General features: G+C 46.7%; 2 protein-coding genes and 1 long non-coding RNA gene across 9 annotated transcripts in view; 1 reads left to right on the plus strand and 2 right to left on the minus strand.

Moving 5' to 3' along the window:
• Nucleotides 1-16,187, minus strand: part of LOC108529289 (aminopeptidase O) — a 284,802-nt gene that overhangs the window by 79,727 nt on the left and 188,888 nt on the right. The gene's annotated exons all lie outside the window — the stretch shown is intronic.
• Nucleotides 76-7,920, plus strand: LOC108529292 (uncharacterized). Of its 4 annotated transcripts, none has more exons than XM_017871529.1 (5): nucleotides 76-786; nucleotides 1,804-2,086; nucleotides 2,931-3,092; nucleotides 3,708-3,937; nucleotides 7,587-7,920. In XM_017871529.1, the coding sequence occupies exons 1-4, from the start codon at nucleotides 716-718 to the stop codon at nucleotides 3,903-3,905; spliced, it is 714 nt and encodes a 237-aa protein (XP_017727018.1). In that variant the 5' UTR covers nucleotides 76-715; the 3' UTR covers nucleotides 3,906-3,937; nucleotides 7,587-7,920. The 4 variants fall into 4 exon arrangements, with proteins under 4 accessions (XP_017727018.1, XP_017727019.1, XP_017727021.1 ...); XM_017871530.1 differs by having other exon boundaries at nucleotides 7,634-7,920; XM_017871532.1 differs by lacking the exons at nucleotides 3,708-3,937; nucleotides 7,587-7,920 and adding an exon at nucleotides 3,240-3,328 and having other exon boundaries at nucleotides 80-786.
• LOC108529295 (uncharacterized) overlaps nucleotides 3,860-16,187 on the minus strand; it is a 15,872-nt gene continuing 3,544 nt past the window's right edge. Inside the window, exon 3 of the long non-coding RNA XR_001885480.1 lies at nucleotides 3,860-3,946. This is a non-coding gene — a long non-coding RNA (uncharacterized LOC108529295). The remainder of the gene's footprint in view (nucleotides 3,947-16,187) is intronic.

Here is a 16,187-nt window from a genome sequence, read left to right on the forward strand (position 1 = left end):
ATATAAACAATTAGCCAGGTGTGGTGGTGGGTGCCTGTAATCCCAGCTACTAGGTGGCTGAAGCAGGAGAATGGCTTCAACCTGGGAGGCGGAGGTTACAGGGAGCCGAGGCTGCACCACTGCACTCTGCACTCCAGCCCACGCGACGGTGCGAGACGCCGACTCGACAGCAACAAAAAATTAAAATTAAAAACAATTTTTAAAAATCTGAAAAAAAAATAGCAAAACATCCACTCATTTGCCTAAATGAATTTTGACTCGAATGTGACTACGGAAGAGAGACTGAGGAAAGCCCCAGGCCACATTCCTTATTCCTGTACCCAAACATCTTCTCCTTCTAAAGACTCACTGCTCAGTGTCTGTGGCGTGCCAGGCACCGCATTTTATACATGCCATCTCACTGCTCTACCCACAACCTCAGGATGGTGCTATTATTTGATTTTATGATCTCATTTTATACATGAGGAAAGTGGGGTGCAGAGAGGGAGACTGACTAGCCCAAGGCCACACAGCTGGCAAGCAACAGAGCCAAGACTGGAGCTCAAGCCTGGACTCTAAACACAGTCCGGACTCTAAAGCCTCACTCTGACCCACTCTGCCCAGTGTCGCTGGGTTTAGACCTGTGGCCTCTGGACTCCCGTCCCTCTGTGCCAGCTCAAGCCCACGGGCTTCACAATCATTACTCTCCCAGGAGCTCTGTCTTCAGGAGGCACCAATGGGAAGCTATCAACCACGTCCTGAGACCTCTGTTCCCTCAATCTACGTCACAGCCAGAACTGGCCCAAGGTGAGCAGGCCTCTTCCTAGTGAGAGGAAGGTAGGAAATAGGGGTACAGAGGCCATGGGGGGCATCACTACTCCACTGCTGATGCCCCCGAAGAGCAGTGCCTACTTCCTCATAACCCTGTTCTACACTGGGAGTCCCCAGTGGGTCACAGGGACATGTGTTAGACAAGCCCTTACAAAGGTACTTAGGTCTGTCCCCAGGAGGGTGACACACGAGTCTACCTCTCCCTGGTTCCCCACCTGTCATCTGTTTTCGCTAAAGCCTTGTATTCCTTTCAAGTAGAGATGGTTTAAAGCAGATCACAAACTCAAAGGGCTACAGGAGGCAAGAAGATAACAAAATTCGGGCCGTAGAGAATGAGATGGGGAAACACAAAAAGACAGGGAAGTAGACAAGGAGAAAAGCAGAGAAAGGAGCTGGGGAGCAGATAAGGGAAATAAAGATGGAGCTGAATGAAGCAGATAGAAAGATGAGGGAAGAAAACAAGATGAAGGAAGCGCATTACAAAACAGGCCGACAGGCTGAGGGAAGCAGACGCAGGTAACAAAAGGAGGGAGACAGAGAAAGCAGGAGGGACACAGAAGACAAGCTGGGGAGGCAGCTAACAAGATGGAGAGAGAAACTGCGGTAGAGACGTGGCAGTGATACTACAGGGAGGTGGGCACCTACGTCAGGGAAGCAAACAGCGACGCCGAGGCCAGGAGCTCCAGCTTTATGATCTGGTTTAACTTCTAAGTGCTCTCAGAGGAGCCTCACGGTTTCACGTCACATGGAGATGTAAATGAGGGATACCTGGATCCTAGCAAGGTTCAAGGTGGGAGCTCATGGGGGCCAGGGAAAGGCTCCAAAGCAGAGCACAGATGACAATGGGGAGGAGAGAGGCATGAGGGCGGAAGGGGAGGCTGGGGACACAAACACTGGCCAGCTTCCCCACCTGCTTTAGCGTTAGCCGTGGCCTGTTGCTAGCAGGAAAAGCAGCATGGCAACAACAAAACATGGAGACCGCTTTGACTCCAGGAAACACAGAGACCACCTCTGGCTCGGGGGCAGCTCTGCAGACCATGTGGAAGGCTCGGCTGCCGCCCAGCAGGGCAGCGGATACATCACCTCTGACCCCGGGCAGCACATCCAGAGAGAACAGAGAACGCGGTGGAGACCTCGGCCCCGCACACGGAACCAGGCACCTGCCTTGGCTGCTCTGCCTCAGCCTGGGGGTGCGGGTGGGGGCCGGTTCTGCTGGTTATGGTCATCAAAAAAGCTGCACGTGAAAGTCTCAGGTTTCAAAGCTAAAGAATCAGAGGTAGGAACAGTATTTTACTGAGTTTTTCAACTACATTTGGACTCCTTTCCCTCTCTGAATCTGACAGTACATGTTCTGCCTTAAACGTTCCAGAATCTCATAGATGAGAACAAAAAATTTGTTTTTGAACAAATTTTGAACATTCTATTCATTTAGTTACACATTTTGGAGACTATAGATTTTGGTTATCAGGGGACACACCCATACCCACACAAAATGAACAAATATTTATTGTAACCAAACATGTCTTTTTTTATTTTTCTTTGAGACGGAGTCTTGCTGTGTTGCCCAGGCTGGAGTGCACTGGCGCTCACTGCAAGCTCTGCCTCCCGGGTTCATGCCATTCTCCTGCCTCAGCCTCCTAAGTAGCTGGGACTACAGGCGCCCGCCACCATGCCCAGCTAATTTTTGTATTTTTAGTAGAGACGGGGGTTTTACCATGTTGCCCACGCTGGTTTTGATCTCCTGACCTCGTGATCTGCCTGCCTCGGCCTCCCAAAGTGCTGGGATTACAGGCGTGAGCCTGGCCCTGAACATGTCTTTTGAATCATCTATAAATTACTTATGAATGAAAGCTGTGTATTTTCTGCAGGATCTGGGGAACTCTTCTGGTAAGTAAGTAATTAAAGTGAGTAACCAATTAAACCATGTCGGCAGCCTCATTGGAGCGCGCAGATGACAAAATGTGATTCCACTCCCTCACCTCCCCACGGCCCCCACCTCCGTCCTCCCCAATCAGGGCGATGATGTTTGTTCCCATAAAAAGAGCTAATAAAATTAGCCTCCACTGTGATACAGGGAAAATCTTTATTTAATAAAATAATGTGTTTTGCTCCATTCCCAGAATAGCAATAAAATGGCACAACTGAGAGCCGTAATAGCTCATCCTGGTGGTTTTCACGGCAAGCACAAGTCTGTCACGTGTGGTGGTGTGGAGGCCTGGAGGGCTGCTTTATGGAGGGACGCGCTGGGGCAGCTTGCAGCCATTCTCGGCAAGGACAATTTGGTGAGTGCTTTCCTTTTAAATACACTCTTTGGGTCCACAAATCAAATCCTCCCATGTTCCTTGTCTGGAAAAAGTTGCGGGGATTTCCCAAAATGTACTGAGAATTTAATTGCTGAGGAAGGCATTCATTGTTTCCCCAACTGATAGCAAGAATCCAAGACCCAGTCAGGCCCGCTGCGAATCTGAAAACCCAAGACAAGGTCAGGAAGCTGCTGACTTGCCCTGCTGGGCTGGTGAAAGCAGAAATGGAGAAGCAAGGCTGGTCTGTCCAACAAGAGGCCTGAGCACCACAGAGGCACTGCTGGCTGACAGAGTTCAGGCAGCAGGACGTCGGGGTGGAGGCAAGTGTGGGTTCCCTGCCAGACCTCCACACTGTCAACTAGATTTCAAAGCAAGGGTAATTCTGGGTAGGAACAAGCAACAGAGTGGCCTTGGGGAGTAGCACATTAGAATCAATTCTGCTAAATCAAAGATCCAGGAAAAAAGAATTGAAGGAAGATGAGTTCTCGTATTCCCTTGCGGCTGGGTGGTGGCAGCAGTGGTGATGATTAGAGAAGAAAAGAAAAGAAAAATAAAATGATGATACTAAACACATATATTGTTTATTTCTCCCAGGAAAAGTTGTATTTTATGTTCGCTAACTCATTCAATTCCAGCAACCACCCCACGAGGAAGAAATTATTATCGTGCCTATTTTACATGGAAGTAAACCGAGCCACGCAGAAATTATGTCACTTGCCTAAAATCCCAGGGTCAGTACGTGTCAAAGCAGATTCAAACACAAGCAGCCTGGCTCATACACGTTTTGCTTGATCAACACCAGCGTGTATCAGAAGCACCTGGAGGTAGGTCTGCTAGATAAGAAAACAGCACATGCAGTCAAATCTGAATTTCAGATAAACAACGAATAATTTTTTTGGTGTATGTTCCATGAAATATGTGCTAAAAACTGGCAGCCCCACCTGAAAGGCTTGTTAAAACAGAGCTCTGGGCCTCATCCCAAGAGAGTTTGTGTCAGTAGGCCCGGGTGGGGCCCAGGAACCTGTCTTTCTGTGAAGTTCCCGGGCAATGCTAATAGTGGCTGGTCCAGAGACCACAACTCTGAGAGCTGCTGAACTGCGCTGTGGTGGCTGCACAGCATCAGCTTAAATAGCAAAAACTCACTGCCAAAGTTCATAAATGGGAAGATTTACAAACTTCCCATTTATAAAGACTGATAGGAATCTCAGCTATGGGAGATAGCTGGGATTGGTCTCTGCTAGTTGTAAGGTAGCACGGGAAAGATGCTTCTTGGTGTTTTCTGACTCTACAGTGGAGGGTGGACAAGGAACCGGGTCTCACACGGTCAGCCATGGCACCCTAGTGTCGCCCCCTTTCTCATTTCTCAGAAATCCAGATTTTCAAATTACATTAAAAATTCGGAAGATGTGGCCACACTAGGCCCAGGTCTTTTTTAGAAGTGGACATGTATTTATTCTGTTCACACACACACACACGTCTAACGCCAAAGGGCAATATTTTATCATTTCCTAAGAACAATAATAAGCAGTACAGAGCATTTCAAAGATAAGAATTTATCAGGTCCCTGTTATGATTCATCCTGGTGAAATCGGAGAAGCAGGCAAAAAACGCTTGGGAGTCCCTCATCACAGGCCTGCATTCTTATGTAGTAACTGCAGCTGAATCGGAGCTGGTCCTTTCACACACGGCTTGGGCTCTCCGGTTTGCTGTGGTCCCAACTTCTCCCTCCTGTCTCCCTGCCACTGGCTGAGCCTCCTTGTCATTTATAATCATGGTGTGGTTCTTTCCTTCTTATCACAGGATAAAAAGTGAAATATTTCTTATATCCATGTCTCCATCAAAAGTAGACCAAGTGTTTCTCAGAGGATGCTCTACCCAACCCATTCACTAATTTATATTGCTGCCTGGCTCCCTATAAGCATTAGGATTTAACCTGTTTTGTTTAGTTTTTTCTTATGAGAAATTCCTGTTTATGGCTAGAAAATGATTTAGCAAACCCTTCATGCAAAAGGCAAAGACACAAACTTCTGCCTAGCTCAGGTCAATCAGACAAATTCCATATTACTAAGGGTGAAATTAATTGGGTTTATTTCTGTATTTTTGAAATCCAAACACAGTTTCAATTATTACTAGCCACTAATGGCTTATAATGAAGGCAGAGCTTGTTAACTAAGCAAACAACTGGCATGTTTGTTTAAAGTGTAAATAGAAGGAAAATTCATGAATTAAACGAATGAATTCGCTAATTGTTCTCCCTTGGCTGTAAGGGGGCATTCAGCTGCCACAATATATATCACCACCTTTGTTAAACAGATTCGTCTGCTCCAGTTATCTTTATCCGGTCAGAGACCGTCTTAGTGGTAGCTTACAAAGTAAACGTCTCTCTTAATTTTTCAAAGTACTCATCTGTATCAATAAATACCACTAAGTATAAGGGATCACCTGGCTATTGGGGATTCTTAAATAATTGAGCTTTTAAGAATAATAGCATATTTCCTAATCTCAAATTATGACTCCATGGATAGACCAACACAGCACGCTTGTTGAGATAGGGAGACAATATGCCTCGAATTTCCCAGGGTGGTCCTGGAAAATATGTGACAGATGGTGGTTCTCAGAGGTACTCAACTTAACAGCATGTCCCTCTGAAAGGTAATAAACCTCACCAGAAACAAAAATAAACAAATAAAAGGCTCTCCAAAGTCTCCTGATTTTAACTAACCTTTTCATATAAAATTATGAGCCTTCTATTTCTTCTCGCCTAACGGAATGCATCAGGTTTACTGGATATCTATAGCTCAATCCCATTTCTCCGGATGGTTCCCTTGACTCATCATTCCTTGCATGTGTTCACCGTGGTGAAAGTGTGGGCAAGGGTCCCAGGAATTCCTTTCATTCTCAAGAATTCTGCCTGCCCATGTCCCCATTCCTAGGTGGTTACCTTTTTGTGATCTGAAAGGCACCTCGGCCTGTTTGGAATGTATTCAGCTGCAAGTAACAGAAAATACAATGAACACTGGCACACACTGGAGAGGTTTTTCCTTTCTTGAAACAAGACCTCTGGAGTGACAAGACCTTGCTGGGGCTGGTGCAGTGACTGGCAGTGCAGTGGGAGCTGGAGGACTTGCTCTACTCCCACTCCCCATCCTTCCTGTGTACACTTCTTTCCTCGTGCTTGCAGGTTGGCCACTACAACACATGCACCATGTTCGTGTTTAACATGACAGAAATGCGCTGTGCCAGCAACAACGATCCCTTTTATCAGGAAAGCAACTTCTCCCAGGGAGCCCACAGCTGAGATTCCTACGCTTTAGTCTCTGCTAGCTATTCCTACTCTTTAGTCTCTGTAAGGCAGCACGGGAAAGATGCTTTTTGGTGTTTTCTGACTCTACAGTGGAAGATGGACAAGGAATTGGGTCTCACACGGTCAGCCATGGCCCCTTAGTGTAGCCCTCTTTCTCATAAATAGTAGAAAGTCATCGCTCAGGTCATCTTTTAGAACACAAACACTTTAGGAAGAGATAATGCACTCAACTCACACTGAAGTGTTAGTAACATATCACATTCCCTCTTTCCAGGCAGGGGACATTCTGAGCATGGGGGTCGGGGGCTGGGCAAGTCAGAGTACCTCAGAGACACTGGCTACCTAGTACCCAACTTAACCGCACGCTGGCTGGCATCTGCACTTTCATTCTACCTTCATACCCTCACCGATGACCAAACACCTAACAAAGCCAGTAGCAGTACTATTTATCCTGCTGGTTTTTAAGAACTTGGTCTTTGGGGACAGAGCTGGGGGTCACCTCCTGGCTCTCCCTCTTACCAGCAGCATCAGTGCATTGGTTTCCTAGGGCAGCTGTAACAGACGACCACAAGCACGGTGGCCTGAAAACACAAATTTATTATTTTACAGTTCGTCAGGTCGGAAGTCGGACCAGGTCTCACTGGGCTGAAATCGATGCTGCTGGAAGTCTTTGTGTGTGTGGTTGGCTGGAAGAGGCGCGGGGGTCCTCTGGGGTGCTGGTCATGTGTGTTTCTTGGTCAGGGTGCTAGTGACAGGGATGCCTACGGTTTGCATCCAACAAGCTGTATGCTAAGATGTATACTTTTCTGCATGTATTACACCGCAATGAAAAGCTAAAAACAGACAAATACCCTGGGAGGTCCATATTTTCCATGGAGCAACTAAGGCAAAGATGAAGTCAGAGCTCTGTCAGTAGGTACAGAACTGAGACCAGGGTCTCGGCAGCCCAGCTCCTAGTCTTTTGAGTTTAATGTATTTGAGGCCAATTTCCAACATTAATTATGCATACATATTTAAAATCTCTTGAGAAAAGCTTTTTTAAAAAAGTTTCTTTTGCCACAGAGTCACATTTCTATTGCACGTGAAAGGTACCTTGTGGCCTTCAGACACACCTGTGAAAACAGAACCGGATCCTGTCATATAGCCCTGTCTGCTTCGTTTTTTTTCAGACGCTGTGAAAAACATGCCACAATAATAAACCCCTTTTCCATCCTAGCCAGCTGGAAAGTTACGTGATGCTTGAAGTGACATCATTCAGCTACGACACCAAGCCAGTGGCTGCTCTGAGAAATCTGGGTTAGACGGTGACAGCATGGATGTGAATGCCACTAGGCAATGGATCCCAGCCTTTTCATTAGCAAACGGCTTTATCACCATGACATTTAATAAACGAAACCGTGACAGCTACGTTGTCTGAGGCCATTGATCACCCAACATCTCTTATCTCCAAAAGGAAGCCCACTGGCCAGAGGTGTCCTGTTTCAAAGCAGGGAAGACAAGAATGGGGGTAGAGGAGAGCTCATTTGAAACCTCTAGTTCCAAAGGCAAAGACCAGGGGCCAGGGCCAAGGCACTGGGGTCTCCCAGGGGATAGATAGTCTTCCCTCTGTCTCTATCAATTGTTTCTAAAGTGAGCTCATGTAGCAGTGTGATAATACCTTAAGTAGTAATGACTGTAGTATCTACAATAATACTCTTTGCTATAGACACGAATACTGTGTTATATACCCTAGGTAAAACCCCAGGATGCTTATCAGGTAAACATGACATCACAAGGAGGCCAACATTCCTCCACCTTTTTGACCTTTAGGTTGAACTATATAAAATGCAATACGTGACCCTTTCCAACTTCAAAACATGGGCAATTTCATATAGCTCATCCTAATAGACTGCCCCTCCCGCAAGATCCTTCCCTGCAGATGTGTTAGGAACTGCCGCAAGATCTAGGGAAATGTCCACACTTCTCAAGCGACAGAGTTGGAAACACTGCTGCATCTCATCATGTAGAAGTGCAGAGAATGGCCCTGGGGCCAAAGACGGTCAGCTGTCCTCCGAAAGAGCTGGACCCTAGACCAGTGAGCCCTCTGTCCTTCGCCCGCTCACTGTGAAGCCAGGTGCATTCGGTTAAAAGCACATCCTCAAGTCAACAGCAAAAGCAGAGGCATGCCCACAGCAGGGAGACTGCAGTAGCATCAGGTCCTACCCTTGAGGGAGCCCAAGAAGGTCTGCGGCTGATGTGCTGCGTGCTACAAGGCTGCCCCAGACCCTGCCCGAGACCCAGCCCTGGCTCGGAAGCCAGAGGGCAAGGAAGCTGGGGTCCTACCCGGGTAGCAGGGTTCAGATGACCAGTCTGCCACAGGTGCCGGATGCTTCTGCACCCGAGTGCAGGGCCTGCTTCAGAGCCTCTCTCCTCAGGTGAAGAGGCATGGCCCACGCTGTTCACAGTCTGCCAGAGAGGGCTCTGGGAAGGAGCACCGGCTGCTTCTGATGCAGGACTAGCGGCGCGGAGGAAAGGTGAGAATGTACAGAGGGCTGCCCAGGAGAAAACTAGTTCAGGGGAAGAAGCGTCCATCTGGGCAGCGATCCGATTCCAAAGCCTGCACAGGTCTGGCTCACCGCAGTTCTGCCGCAACTGAAACGGGGGAGACAGTCTGGGGAGGACAGATGTGCTCCTGCTAGCTTGGGAAGGAGTGGGGCTGGAGTGGGGCTGGTTCTGGATCCCCAGAAAACTTGATACAGAAGGGCTCTGAGAGGCCCTACCCCTCCCATTCTCAGATGAGAAAGCAGGACCCGGCGAGCTGCAGCCTTCATCCCACGGGGTGGGAGCAGATGTGTGCCATGGCGGACTCAGCCCTGAGTCTGCAAGGTATTTCCGTCAAAACCCTTTTACAAAGGCCGGGTCACCTCAGAACCAGCAGACACCCCTTGGCTGAAAGTGGTGACTCACCCTGAGCTAGAGGCTTGTGGGGATCTAGGGCAGACGTCAGCGTGTGCCACCCTGCGCAGTCACACACAGGCTTCGGAGATGGATGCCACTCCTGCCACAGCAGCTGACTGTGGCGCCTTCTTTCTGGGAACACTTGGCCTTTACTTCTGCTGACAAATGGCTACCCGTAAGCTTCAGCCTCATCCTTCCTTTTGTTTATTTTGGTGGTTGGCTGACCACTTTCATGTGAGAGGAAAATAACCACAAAGAAAAGAAAACACTTCATACTATTTTCCAAGTATAAAAGCTGTCATCTGTTCACAGTTGTACAACTATAATGGTTTACCTAATTGTTTTCAAATTTTCTCATTCATTTTTTTCTTTTCTTTTTTTAAGGCTCCAAAATTCACCTTTGGGTTGAACACATCTGTGTGAAAAAAGCCTGGCGGAAAGAAAAACTGGATTATGCTGGCGCTCAATGCGCGTAACCTTAACTACAATATGTTTGCTTCTGCAAACACTACAGTGTATGAAATAAAATATTAATAGCCATCACCTCACCCCTTCGGAGAACAGACCTGAGTCACAGCTCCCGTGTGGCGTGAGTTCCATGCACGGCCTCACCGTGAACGCTGCTCACGTTACGAAGCCTCAGACCAGGCAAGACCAAAGCAAGCGTGTGTTTTCACTCCATAATGTCATGGGGAGCATTGCTTATTTTGGAGGCCAAGCTCAGTTCTCCTGAATTTACCACCCATGACACATTTTAAGACTAATCACCTCAAAACGTACCAGGAGAAATGACAAAGTTATTTTTAAGTTAGAAAGGAAAATATTGGAATAAGATGAACATGTCTGTTATTTATCAGTGACGAGATTTGCAGCCACTCAGCTGAACTCTCTGACATTCGAAAGCACCAACATATTTGTATTGGTGAATATACTTCCAGTGCCCCTTATCTGTGCATTGCAAATGGACATGATTAGATTTTTAAACTTTGCATGGGTGGTGTGAAGTATGCCAAAGGTATTTAGCTTCCTGGGGGCTTATGGGAGGTCTGGTTTCCCCTCTCTGCCTCTGCATGGCCACTGTCTTCTTGATAAGCTTTAGACTCTCAGCTGCCTAAACCATTTGACGGTTTTGTGTATGATAATTACAAAGCAGAGTTAAAGGAAAGAATGCAAGTCAAGTAGACAGCCCAGTACCTGGCACACAGCAAACATCCCACAAATGTTAGCTCCCTTGTCCCCTTCCCCACTTCTTATACTTTCTCTTAGATGGATACGTGCTTTCAAGTCAGTGTTCAGAATTGATTCTTCAAATCCCCCATGAGACAGTGTAAAGTGAACATTCCGCTTTTATTGGCGAGGGGCCAAGAAGGGGAGGATGGAGAATTTACTCTGTGGGATGGGATCCTGGCACCGTCAGAGACTGGACCAAAGCTCTCTCTGCCACAGCTTAACAGCAGGGCTTCTGGGCTACATCGCTTCTTTAGGTGGCCTGCCACACCAAGGTGTGTTTTTAAAATCTGCGCAATAAAATTTAGTGTGGTTGGAGAGGTGGCAGCGGATGGGAACCCACCCACAGGCAAATGACGTCAAAAAACCAGAGGGAAACATTAGGCTTCTCTGTTCTCGAGAAGCTTCTGCTCTGTTAAGCAACCTGAGAAGGAAGCTGATTTTCCATTAAAAAACGGCCACTTTGGCAGTTGTCAGAGACAGCCTGGTGTCTTACACTTCCCCTCTCAGGAAAAGTGGGGAAAATAATTTCCATAAGTTGGAAAGGAAGAAACCAGGAGTTCAAAGACTAGAGCTGGAAAGGAATTTGAAGGGCACTTAGAGTAACCTCCACCTCCAAAGAGCAAATGAGGAAAGAGGCCCAGAGCAGACTGGGGACTCATCTTCCCCTTGGATTTGCGGGGCGGCCCACCCTGCAGGCCATGCTGCCTTCACAAAGCCAGCTAGCTGCCTGCACCTTGGTCAGCTGTTGAGAGGGACATGCCTCTAATTCCAGTCTGAAGAGGGGTTGCTGCAAGGGAGGCTCCCAGATGCCTGGAAGGAGAATTGCACTTGACTGCTGGCCCCTGAGGCTGGAGATGGTGCTTTGGAAGAGGCTCTGGGGAGGCTGGTGTGGGGGAGGTGTGCGTGTGTGTGCACGCACGCATGTGTGTAAAGGGGCAAAAATGCAGGCAGTCCTTTCCTCCTTACACCTTTTCCCACGGGAAACAACCTGACGCTTGACTCTGTGCCCACCCGGCCTTCTCCTGGCTGGTCTCTGAGGCCAACACTGTCTACACACACAAGACGGCTCTCCTTGAAACGCGGCAGCTGCACTTGATGCGGACACCAGCCTCTGGGTCTCTCAGCTCTTGAGTTTCCTCCTTTCTAGAGGAGCCTGAGAAGCAGTGTGCCGAAATCGCAGAGCAGGGTTGTTCACGTGCCCCGCACATGCCTGCAGCTGTGGGTCTTTCCTGTGTCTGCAGGAAACCAGTGGGTCTGATTTTAAAATATGGTGATGTCACTCATAAGACTGTACTTTCCTTAGGAAATTAGTAATATCCTTATTTCTAGGGGCCCTTCCCATCCATCTTTCCTCTCTTTTTCATTGAATCTCAACAGCTTTGTGAGGGTGGTGGCCTCAGAAAGAGGAAAATTCCGACCTGGAACAGCAGGCCAGTGACGCAGCAGAGCCCAAACTCGGGCCCACCTCTCCTTTCTCGTATCAGCGGGACGTACACGTGGGGGGAACAGCTCTGTGTCTGTGGTTCCCCAGGTGATTCCATTCGGGGAACACACACCTAAGTCCAAGACTGGGTTGGGCAAACAGGACACAGAAGGGGGACAGTGCTGCTGCACCACTCATTGATTCAGCAAATATTAACTGAGAGCCTCCATTGCCATGCTCTGTGCTGGGGGTTTGGGATACATTAGCAAACCAAACTGATGTGGACTGGGGTCCTTAGGGAGGTCACAGTGTAGCAGGAAGAGACATTCAATAAACGACAATATTTTTTAAGTTTTTAGAGACAAGGTCTCACTCTCTTACCCAGATTGGAGTGCAGTGGCGCAATCATAGTTTACTGTAACCTTGAACTCCTGGGCTTAAGCAATCCTCCTACCTCAGCGTCCTGAGTAGCTGGGACCTGGTTAATTTTATCAAAATCTTTATTGAGAGGGGTTTATCTCCTTCTCCTTCTCCTTCTCCTCCTTCTCCTTCTCCCCTTCCTCTTCCTTCTTCCTCCTCTTCCTCCTCTTCCTCTTCCTCCTCTTCCTCCTCCTCCTCCTCTTCCTCCTCCTCTTCCTCCTCCTCTTCCTCTTCTTCCTTCTTCTTCTTCTTCTTCTTCTTCTTCTTATTATTATTATTATTAGAGACCGGGTCTCACTCTGTCACACAGGCTGGAGTGCAGTGGCTCACTGCTGCCTCGACCTCCTTGGCTCAGGCAATCTTCCCACCTCAGCCTCCTGAGAGCTGGGACTACAGGCGTACATCACCACACCCGGTTAATTTTTACTTTTTTTTTTTTTTTTTTTTTGTAGAGACAGAGTCTCACCATGTTGCCCAGGCTGGTCTTGATCTCCTGGGCTCAAGTGATCCACCTGCCTCAGCCTCGTAAAGTGCTGGAATTATAGGTGTGAGCCACTGTGCCCAGCCAGAGACAGGGTCTCACTATGTTCCCCAGACTGGTCTTGAACTCCTGCCACCTCAGCCTCCCAAAGTGTTGGGATTATCAGTGTGAGCTACCGTGCCCAGCCGATCAACAAAATTCTTTACTTTTTTATTCTTTATTAAATTATTGTTTCTTTCCCTGTCTTGGTTCCCACATTTTCACAGTAGAAACTGGAGGTCACGTTTGGATCTGCATTCTGCTGCATGGTCTGCTGTCACTTCTGTCCACTGCAGGGCCCTGGCTCCCTCCCCCAGCGCCTTCTGCACTCCCTGAAGAAATGACAGGGATGATGGATGGTTCCTCACAGTGTCTGACTGCTTCAGTCTGAGTGTTGGCAGTTGTTAGTGATGGGTGTTGCCATCTGATCATTGATAGATCTCATAGTTTGTAGCTTTCCAGCAAGGCTTTTGCTGGAAGTCCTCTGTGAGTGTAGCGTGTGTGCACGTGTTTCCCAGAGTATACTTTATAACAGGTTTTAGCAAGACTGGGGCGAAAGTGTGAGGTTAGCAACTTCCAGTAAGGGCTCAATGACATGTACAGGAAGGTACATTGGAATGACAAGGCTATCCCTCTAAATATAACTACAAAAATGACAGAACATGTTTATTTACCGTTTTGATAAAGCTAGAATCTGAAATAAAATTTTAGTCCTTTTTCTTATTTTATGGAACGCTTAGTTTCTTGCTCCCCCATCTCACCTCCGTTATCACAGGATGTGGAACAGTTATTTAATGCAATCCCATAACTGTGTTTATAACATTTTGAAATAATTTGCCTTAAACAATATGTAAGCAGAGCATAAAGAAGCCAATATTTTAACTTTACTGAAAGATTACTGATTGCTCTTGAGGTTGTTATTGAGATGAACGGAACTCATTCTTTAATCAGGAAAAAAAAGGATGAGAAGAAGAAATCACATAAAAGAGTAAGCAGCAACTCGAAAATTATTTTCTTGGTTTATTTTATGTTGCAGCTACACAAGCCGTCCCTTTTTGTGTGTCCATCAATACGATATCTGTTGTGCTTTTGTACAAAGAACAAAGATGCTTTTATCAATTCTCAAAAGTCTGTAAGACAAACCATTCATGCTGTCAAACCCCCTAAAACCCTTTCAGCAAATAATGGAATCCATCAGTGACAAATGTCAACATACTAATTTGTTAAACGCAAAACAAAAGCAACATTCAGACAAGGCGCTTCGTTTCATGTTATATCAGCACTCCAATTTGTACCAAGTTTATGGCAACCCACAGATCATGCAATATTAAACAGGGCTGTATTATAATGACTAAAACTGGAACAATCAACTCCCCTTAGCTAGAATGCTAATAAAGCAGCTGAAATACGTGCTATGATTCTAGTACATTCAACTCCTTCCAAACTACTAGAAATTCTACAAAGATACCTATTGCTAATAAAGAGTTCACTGGTTTAACCCAAATATATGGCTTTCAGATGGATACGAAACTTGAAACACAAAACTGAAGTCCCAGGGAAGACCTTAGAAATCATTTAGTCCAATAAGACCAATTAGAGCACAACGAAATCCTTAAAGGTGTGCAATCTATGATAGGACCTTCTTGATTTGTATTATTGGTCAGGATTTTTAAAAACAGACATTTTAACTGAAACTATCCCATTCCACAATTCTGGGAGACTTTTTTAAAAGCGCAAAAGAAACAACTCACAGGTGCCGAGATTCAGAGCTCTATCTGCAGGGTGTGAGGGAGAGGCTCTGAGTAATGTTTCTCCCTGACGTTTCTGAAAAAACTGCTTCAAGTAACACCCAGTGCCCCATGTGACTTCAGGCCAAGTTCTTTACCTCTCTGGCCTCAGTTTCCTGTCACTGAACTGAAAGCCACAGCCAGCGTGCAGGGAAGCTGTGGGATTTCTAGTATCATGTATGCAGTGGTAGGTATTCCATATTTTTTGATACATGAATGCCTTGGTCAGGCTTCCCTCAGATTAGTTGATTTCATCTCCTTTACTTTAGGAGTGATTAATTTAGTTGGGCTTTAGGGCAGCTCAAATGCAGATGAAGCAAAGAACACTATTCAGATGAAAGGAAGACAAAATTGAGTAGTTATGGTAGGCAGTCATCAAATGGCAGTCACAAATGTTTTAGTAAATTCTTTTCTTTTTTCTTTTTTTTTTTTTTTTTTTAAGAAACAGAGTCCTGCTCTAGTTACCCAAGCTGGAAAGGAGTGGCACAATCATAGCTCACTGTAACATTTCAATTTTTTTTTTTTTTTGAGACAGAGTCTCGCTGTGTTGCCCAGGCTGGAGTGTAATTGCGCAATCTCAGCTCACTGCAACCTCCGCCTCCTGATTTCAAGCGATTCTCCTGCCTTAGCCTCCCAAGTAGCTGGGATTGCAGGCACCCACCACCACACCCAGCTAATTAGCTCACTGTAACCTTGAACTGCTGGGCCCAAGCAATCCTCCTGCCTCAGTCCTCCAAGAAGCAAGGACTACAGATGCACCACCACACCCAGGCAAACTTGAAAACTTTTTTTTTCTTTTGGTAGAGATGGAGTCTTGCTACATTGCCCAGGCTGGTCTTGAACTCCTGGCCTCAAGCAATCTTCCCACCTCAGCCTCCCAATGTACTGGAATTATAAGTGTGAGCCACTGCACTGGCAGGTGATATTTTTTAAAGTGTATCTAGTCGGATTTCCACATATCTTCAACCAATTCGATTACTGTAAAGAGATGATGAGGATGACACCTGTTATCACAGATCCATTTGCTACCACTTTCCCCCATAATGGGACTGCTGCCTGTTATAATCTTTGAAACAGAAGCAAACAAGCAGAGATACTTCAAGAAACCTGAAATGCAAAAGGCTACCAAGAAAAGGTTTTAAGGCCGGGCGTGGTGGCTCATGCCTGTAATCCCAGCACTTTGGGAGGTTGAGGTAGGTGGATCACTTGAGGTCAGGAATTCAAGACCAGCCTGGCCAACATGGTGAAACCCCATCTCCACAAAAAAGACAAAAATTAGCCGGGTGTGGTGGCAGATGCCTGTAGTCCCAGCTACTCGGGAGGCTGAGGCAGGAGAAGTGGTTGAACCCGGGAGGCAGAGGTTGCAATGAGCCAAGATGGGGCCACTGCACTCCAGCTTGGGAGACAGAGCGAGACTCCGTCTCAAAAAAAAAAAAAAAAAAAAACACTTTTG

The sequence above is a fragment of the Rhinopithecus bieti genome, unplaced genomic scaffold, assembly GCF_001698545.2.
Source record: "Rhinopithecus bieti isolate Rb0 unplaced genomic scaffold, ASM169854v2 scaffold_6063, whole genome shotgun sequence".
Lineage (NCBI taxonomy): Eukaryota > Metazoa > Chordata > Mammalia > Primates > Cercopithecidae > Rhinopithecus > Rhinopithecus bieti.